The 8,166-nt window shown below is 38.5% G+C and overlaps 1 protein-coding gene across 1 annotated transcript; it reads right to left on the reverse strand.

Moving 5' to 3' along the window:
• Positions 1-1,603: 1,603 nt before the first annotated feature.
• LOC104449322 (THO complex subunit 5B) lies at positions 1,604-7,893 on the reverse strand. The gene is made up of 8 exons (XM_010063446.3): positions 7,494-7,893; positions 6,110-6,397; positions 5,189-5,525; positions 4,169-4,506; positions 3,776-4,035; positions 2,862-3,459; positions 2,509-2,643; positions 1,604-2,142 (listed from the first exon to the last, which is right to left on the reverse strand). Exons 1-8 carry the CDS (start codon positions 7,755-7,757, stop codon positions 1,897-1,899), a joined length of 2,466 nt encoding a protein of 821 aa, XP_010061748.2. The 5' UTR covers positions 7,758-7,893; the 3' UTR covers positions 1,604-1,896.
• Positions 7,894-8,166: the final 273 nt, after the last annotated feature.

The raw sequence follows: 8,166 nt of genomic DNA on the forward strand, positions 1-8,166 counted from the left end.
TAAATTCATTTACTCACAAGCCATGTCAATTGGAAAATATTAAAATATAACCAAATCAAATTTTTGGGTAACCCAAATAGGCTATAGCATTGACATGATCTGTTTTTTTTTTTTTTTTAACCAAAGTGGCATTGGAATGATTGCTCAAAAAGCTTTTACACCAAAGTGAATACCATACAAAATTATATCATTTTTAGTATCATTTTCTCCAGAGACAGCGTATGAATGAAAACCGAAATGTAGGAAATTAGAGTTTTAATATAACTTTCAGAATTCAATTGAAATATATGTATAACATTTTAATTTTTCCTTGGGTTAAAAAACCATACAAAAAACTCAAATTGATATATCTGTGATCAATTTATTCTAACTAATTTTTGAGTCTCCAAAAACCCCCAAAATTGGTACATCCCTCAACTAAGTTTTAGGTCACCAAAAATCCCAAACTAATATACCCATAACACATTTGCGTTCAGTTAGCTACTGTCAAATCTTACCCTAAAATAGCTCATTCGGATAACACATGGTAATAATTGAATTGACATGAATCCATATCATTTAAGGTAAATTTGTCACAAAGTATCAGTTTGAGGTTTTTAATGACCCACAAATTAATGTGGAATAAATATGCAACGATGTACTAATTTAGGATTTTTGGTGATCCAAAAATCAGTTTATAGTAAATTTGTTATAGATGTACCAATTTGAGATTTTTCGTAATATTAACCCTTCTTCCTTTTATAACTAAAATGCTTGAATTTGTTCCATTAGCTTAAAAAAAGCAGTATAGAATCTATATGGACATGAACATTATATGTATAAAAATTCAAAATGCACCACTAGATATTCTAATATAATTTTTCTGTTAATATAACTTAGATGCATGAATTTATTCCATAAACTTAGAGGTTCAAAACATGCAAACTTTTCTTTTTAATTTTTCCTTTTAAAACTAGATTGCAGGAATTTGTTCTTCAACTTAAAGATTCAGTCTCTAGATATTTCAAAATAAAAATCTAAAGTAGAGAAGCAAAATCTACAAAACTAGAATTTTTCTTGGATTAGATTTGATGAAAGTCCATATCAAAATAAGATTGGGTGCGAACATACTAAATGGCTCGATCTCGCTAGAATTCAAGTTGAATTAGAGCTCAAGATATAAATTGCCACTTCCAACTTGGTCTGAATGTGCTTCTCACGAGGAGAAAACACCAGTATTTCTGCATTAAATGGTCAGCAGACTGTATCAGCAAGATTCCAGATGTAAAGTCAACTGTTACCAAAACGATAGAAAGGCTTTTCAAACTTCTCCAAACATCTGATCTCAGGAAAAGCAAATCATATTTCTGAAGACGTGAGCTAAGAAGATGAAGGTTCAACAGAAAATCGTGGCAAGACGCCGTCGAGAGAGTTCTCCACAAGAGAGAAGGAAAAGCTGCATATCCTAAAGTCACTTTTGAACCAACAAATACCCTGCTATATTACCTTCGACAGCTACAAGAATTCTGAAGCCATTTCCGCAGAATGAAATCCAGGCTATCACCACCCAGTTTGACATCAATGAAACGGATTTAAAAAAACAGCTTAACATCCACACAGTAAGTACTCTAAAATGTGGACGAAAGTTTTCCTCATCCAAGCCATGGGCTGAAATTATATTGTAAATTATATTGTACACTAACACAGCAAATAGTATTCTATTCTGTCAAAGGAACATTTGCTCACCAGCTACCTACTTTCAGGAGATAGAAATGAAGTTTTTGTCTCAACAGGTACTAAATGCCATTGAATTTGATAACATTGAATAAAATTGAATACAGGCAAACAGACAGGGACGGTAGCAGCAAGTGTCCTCTGCTGATCAAAACGTGAGCTTTTCTCAGTGATTCATGTGAACTATTTCGTACTCTTCCAGGATATGATCTTCCTATGATCCCGTCCCCTGAATGATCTAGAAAGAAGCATACCACTGACAGGTTTGCACAAACCAACATCAACGATGGAAGTGCTCTCTCTTTTTTCCGCAGATAGAGATATTCCATCCATGTAATAGTCAAACAACATAGCAAGACAATGAACTTGATGAGCTAGAATATAGTTTTCATGGACCAAAGGCAGCATCTTTACCATGTGAAGATTGACCTGTGACATCCAACAAGATATGGTCAAGGCTAATATTTAATGTAATATTGAAGATATTTGAGAAGTAGAGTACACACAAAACTATGAAGTCATGACCACTATATCAGTAATGATCAGCGCACAGGCCCTTGAAGTGTGTGGCTAAACATGCATATGTATGACCTTTATGATACAGTAATACAAAACAGAAAAGTAATGGAAGATGTACATCCATTTCTCAAAAAAATAAAATAAATAGGCATTATACAGAAGACATGCAACTACCCAGAGATAAATCACAGCAAGTACATACGCACATTGCCTCCAATGTTACTACAGGTAGACTTTTACTAGCATCTGTTAGGGAAATGTGGAAATGTGCATTACCTCTGCTTCCATAGCACGAAGTTCATTAGTCCACCCAACATCGTCAATCTTGCAATGATTTCCTCCAGACAAATCAGGGTAAAGACTTAATGAGAAAAGTGGAGGCCTGAGTGGATATTCCATGCTTACTTTTATCTGGCATTATCAAATTTGGCATTCTAGTAAGTAAAAGAAATAGATGACCAGACACAGACAGCAGCAAAATTTCTCACGAAGTTAAGGAGATATATTCACTCATGCTTAACATACGCGAACAAAAGTTTCCTCAGTTCTCTTAAAAATTTCAGGTAAAAGAGCATGGCACTAGATATTCAGTGCCTTGTAAATGTGAACAATTCTTAATAAAACTCCACCTTTGCTTCCAGCTTTACATTCTGGTCATCAGCATTTAGTTTCTTCGTTAGATGAAGAATAAACTCTCTGACCCCATAATTCACCCATGAATTCTCTGCCACCTTGTCGCATTCAGTAGAAGCTGCATTTTCTGCCTCTGGTTCAAATTTAGAAGGTTCGTCTTTATCGCTATCAGTGTCTAACAGGAGATCTAAATCCTCATCTTGTTTCTTGAAACTCAGAGACTTTGCCCGATTAATTGGGGATATGCCTTTTGAAATCATAGCCAGCTGCCTCGAGTTTTCACGGCTGGAACCCCTGAAAGGAGTTCTAGAATCGATTGCAACAGATGCAGCAACACCAAATGACGGAAGCTCCCCATCCTCACTCGGAGTCTCTAGCTCATTCTTTTCTTTACCAGATGATCCATCAGGATTGGCATCCATAGGCTCTGAAGCCTGCTCCACATCAACGACAGGTAAAGTTAAAGGCTCCCTAGAAACAGAGCCTATGGATGACCACCCATGCAAATTACATGAGAGGAAATGTGAGGCCCACGGAACACTTTTATAATTTAGTGCAGGCCATTTGAGCTTTGCAAGTGCATCAAGTTGTTCCCTGTAACAAATAAAATATTCACAGGATTCAATGGGAACAATCACTAATTATTGTAATAAGAACATGCTTCCACAAAGCCAAAACAGCTCAGCAGATGTAACTCAGACTAAATAAAGTAGATATGTGACAGGAAATTAAGGCAAAATCAGCATTTCCATCGTTCCATATTCACCAAATGATAACAACAACAATCCTAGCCAAGGGGATCCATACTAGAACAGTCACTTAGAATTCAAAACTTTTGGAACCCAATGAAAATTTATTATCTTAGCTTCAGGGGTGACCCAAGATTCAGATCCTACAGATGTTGACTCACACAAGAGCCATCTGAGCCTTCTTTCGTGACCGAATTCTCTGCAGAACTGTCTGTACACGATTTTGCTGGCGGTATAGCGAAAGACCAGATGCAACAACCTCACTTTTGGAAATGTCACCATTTGCATTCTCGTGGCCAGCAAGCAATGGTGAAACTTCTGGTAAGAAATCAATTCCTGCTAGATGTTGGGCCCACTTATATGGACGTGAAGTTCTTCCTTCATCGAAATTAAGGGCGTCACCAACAGCTAGTTTGGCTGACTGCATCGTAATCACACCAAATACATCCCATTAGAGGGAAAATGAGAATGTCCAAAACATGTAGACACGAAGGAGATTAGTCCTAGAAACAAAGTTAATTGATTTTGGAAGAGCTATGATTAGACATACATACCTGATGAGGAAGCTCAAGCCCGGTGTCATTGGGAAATAAGTTGCATAAAATGTTATCTTCTGGTCTATCGTTGGAACCTTCTATTCCAACACATATGATTTTTAACTTCAACATATACTCAAACTTCAATGCCACGAGTTTTGACGACTTCTGATCAGAAGCTTCATCCTCGTATACATGAAGGATGACCTTCAGGGGATGAACTTGATAAAACCCTGTCTGTTCAAGATTCTCTTTGACTGGAACCTTCTTTGGCCTTTTTCTCCTTCTCTGCCCATCATCATCTTCATCAACCACATCATCATCTAACCTTGAGCTGTCCGGGTTGGCAGAGATCCCTGGACCATCAAAGAACATAACTTTAGTTCCCTTTCTGTCTTGGGTCTGAAGATGAAGCTGGTTTGAAACTAATTACTTAAAGCACCTCAGAGAGACAGCATACTTATGGCTAATGGAATTGCAAATAATTTGGTCTAACATAATCAAGTAGATTTATTTACAAGCTCCAGCAGTAAAGAATACCTTGTGAAACAGTTGTAATGACCTACCAACGCATTGCTCTATGTATAACTTGTTAAAGTATGCAACATGGATTACCTACAAGGTTGCTGTGAGCCTATATCCATATAGCGTCCATTCCCCTAATAGCTTAACCTTTTTAAGTTGGGCTTTCTAGTTTTCAAAGCCAAGTCTCAATTATCCATGACCCATTTAAAAATTTCATCAGTATGGTTCTTATATATCTTATTCCCCATCCACCTATTACATGTGCCATCATATATCCAATTTGCTATCTAAGAGTGTTGAAGTATCCAAAATCGCCTATCTAAGAGTTGTCTAGGTCTTTTGCAAGTAGTGTCCCTCCGTCAAAAGCTTAAAGCATTTTTGTTGAACTTTCTAACATTATCAATAATATTGATCACTATCTCCGCATTTTGGGAAGATGAATTCCCCAATAAAATCAGCAATCATTAATAACAAAAGGATAAAACCAATGGAGAAAATCTCTTTCTCAATTACCAGAATCCTTGTTGGCTAGCTGGCGTGCAAAGGATTGAGCGTCTTTCACACTTCCAACTATCTCCACATCAATTCTTTCTTCAAAGGCTTCTTTTTGTGCCACTAGCTGTGAGTAAATCACAAATAGAGGTGGTGGAAGCAACTCTGCCGAGTGATGCTGCTTCAGCTTCTTTGAGTGCAAAACCCCTAATTGGTTCTGCACTGGCAAGGATGCCTTCTTAAGAGACTTTAGATGTGAGGGAAGGCTAGAGAGAAACTTCTTTCGGTTAGCAATGGTCTCCAAAAGGCCTTTTTTACGTTTTTCCAATTCTTCATGAAGTTTGCATAACTCTTTGCGCTGTTCCAAGTAATATACTCTGTCTCAGTCTATTTATGATTGTCAACAATATGTAACATGCATGAGGGAAAAAGAACAATAAAGAAGATGACAATAACTATACCAGAGGAAGAAAGATAGCAAAAAGATCAAATGAGAAAATCTTTCCAGGCCTTTAGCAAATTGATCATCACTAGATAAAACTTTCGCTAGCTAGGCTTAAATTTTGTTGAGAAGCAAACAGACTTGACATCAAAGTTAAACGCTCTAATCAACTTGAGCAAAATGGGTCATACAAAATATGAAAATGAAATTAACTTGTTTCAATACTCCAACTGCCTATCTAAGAAATTTAACCAATTCCATATTGTAATAACCATTGACTGCACCAGCCATCTCAGTGCTGGGCCATGTCCAGGTAACACAAATCACTGGCGAGATGATTTTTCGCCAATATTATGCAACCAATAAATTATAAAAGAACAAGCAGTAAATTTGAAAAGTGATCAAAAGCTGACTGTAAACTGTCTGCCTAGATAAATATTTCAGAAACCATGCATAAGCATACACATACTATTGCAGACAGCAGAACGATCACCAGTCACCTGGAAGAGCTCAAAGTTAAGCCTTTTCAACATTAGATCATGTGCATCATTATGGGATCCTGAGTCTTTAATATCTTCAGGTGCATCACGAAAAAATTCCTCCTCAGGAACGAGTTCAATATCTGGATATTTTGATTTGAAGTCCCTGCATGCCTTAATTGCTTTTACGTAATGACTCTTTTCATACATCAGATTGTGCAGCTGCAGGGTTGTGAAGTCTACTGGTGCCTTTGCTCGCTCTGTTTCTGCTTTTACCCGGTCTTCCTCTAACAATATTGAGCGGTTTGCCTGTTAAGAAGACAAATCAAATTATAAAAAATGATCAAGTTTTTATCTAGATCATGAAATATGTAGTGCAACATAAGAATAAGTCAGCATCTACAAAACAAGCAGCAGACTTGAATGTGTGTACTATAGCCATTCTATCTTCAATCCCAATTAGGATCAGGTGAAAACCAAAGCACAAGAAAAGAGATGGGAGCAATAAAAGTGAGACCTAATTAAGGTAGGGCAAGAGGATATAAAGGAGAAGTACAATTACTGCCCTTATACTAAGGAGTCACTGATGATTGTTTCCTTTTCAACTCACAAGCATGGCATCGATCTTTCCTTGTCATAATATTTATATTATCTACCTCAAAAGTTCTAATATTGAACTTCATTTCTTACCACTCCCTACTCTCCTAAGGCTTCAAAGAATTTTCTTGAGAATCGTTTCCCTTCTTCCACGCAACTTCAAATAGCGCTATGTAATTAAAAAATCTTGATTGTAACAAAATCCTACGAAAAATTTCCCGGTGACAGCTACAAAGAACAGTTACTTTCCATCTCATCAGGACCAGAATAGGGTCAACTGAACTCATCCTAAACATCGCCTTCAGTAATACCGCTTACAAAATTAGCTCGGGACTTGGGACGATTAGTGAAACAGGACTATTAAAGCTCCAACTTTGCAAAGCTCCCTATACAAGCCATTCTCCTCCTCCTTGCATCCAACTTACAACCAGAAGCCGGTCCTCGGTTCCACATTCCATCATATATCACCACGAATCCATTTGTAAAATAGCAAATAATCAAGGACAACCAGATAATGTCTCCCGCAGTGCGACCACAAAAATTGAGGGCAATCTCCTCCACAAACCCCTGACTCTAAACCCCTCAGTAACCACATTTGCCTCCAAAATTCAGCACAAAAGCCCCCAATTTTCCTCAATCGACAGAATCAACCTCCGAGCTCGAACAAAATCTCGCCGCCATAATCGAAACTAAAGAACAGCGCCCACATAAAAACAAAGCAGAACAGAAAGAACGCCACTCCAGACCAAGCGAGAGCAAAACCCTAAGGCAACGAAACGAAAACGGCGAGCGAGGGCTCCGAGAGGACCTGGCGGAGGGTGACGAAGTGGAGGAACATCTGGGTGGCGAGCTCCCTGAGCTGAGACCTCGGGAGGCCCTGCTTCTTGATCGAGAGGATCTGAGCCGCGATCTCCTCCACCGAGCTCTTGCTCTCTCTCAGCATATCGTGCGGTGACTTCTCCGCCTTCCGCTCCTGCGGCGGCGGCTGCTGCTGCTGCTGCTGCCGCTGCTGCTGCTCCGGCGAGCGGACGTCTTCGTCCACCAACATGCCTTCCTCAATCTCGTCGTCCATTTTCTCTGCTACCCCCTCCGTCTTCGTCTTCGACGCCGCGACGTTAGGGCGGCACTGGTGGCGACTGCTTGCAGTCTATGCAGCGCGCTACGGCAGCAGAGGATGGCCTGTTTGGTTCGGCATTCCCACCGCGAAAGCCCAATTTAGTTGTTTGATTTAACATTAAATGCTGAAAGCCCAAAACAGATGGGATCTAATTTAGTTTTCATATTTTCAAAATGCAAGTCCATCCCTTATTATTCATTTTTCTTTTTTAAATTGACCATCTTCTCCACACCCAACCGCCACACTTATCGGCGACGGAGTTTCATCGAATTTTATTTTTATATTTTAAAAAATAATAACTTTTTATAAATGTTGGATTCGCCTTTTTTTTTGTCATTTTTATCTTTTGACAATTAATAACCCA

Source organism: Eucalyptus grandis, chromosome 6, assembly GCF_016545825.1.
Source record: "Eucalyptus grandis isolate ANBG69807.140 chromosome 6, ASM1654582v1, whole genome shotgun sequence".
Lineage (NCBI taxonomy): Eukaryota > Viridiplantae > Streptophyta > Magnoliopsida > Myrtales > Myrtaceae > Eucalyptus > Eucalyptus grandis.

What these genes read in the sequence shown, in the direction of transcription:
- LOC104449322 (XM_010063446.3), bottom strand. Translation starts at nt 7,757, where the DNA reads ATGGACGACGAGATTGAGGAAGGCATGTTGGTGGACGAAGACGTCCGC. An exon ending in TTAACTTTGAGCTCTTCCAG is followed by an intron (nt 5,526 to 6,109) that starts GTGACTGGTGAT and finishes TACTTGGAACAG; the next exon opens with CGCAAAGAGTTATGCAAACT. An exon ending in ATGTAAAGCTGGAAGCAAAG is followed by an intron (nt 2,644 to 2,861) that starts GTGGAGTTTTAT and finishes TGATAATGCCAG; the next exon opens with ATAAAAGTAAGCATGGAATA.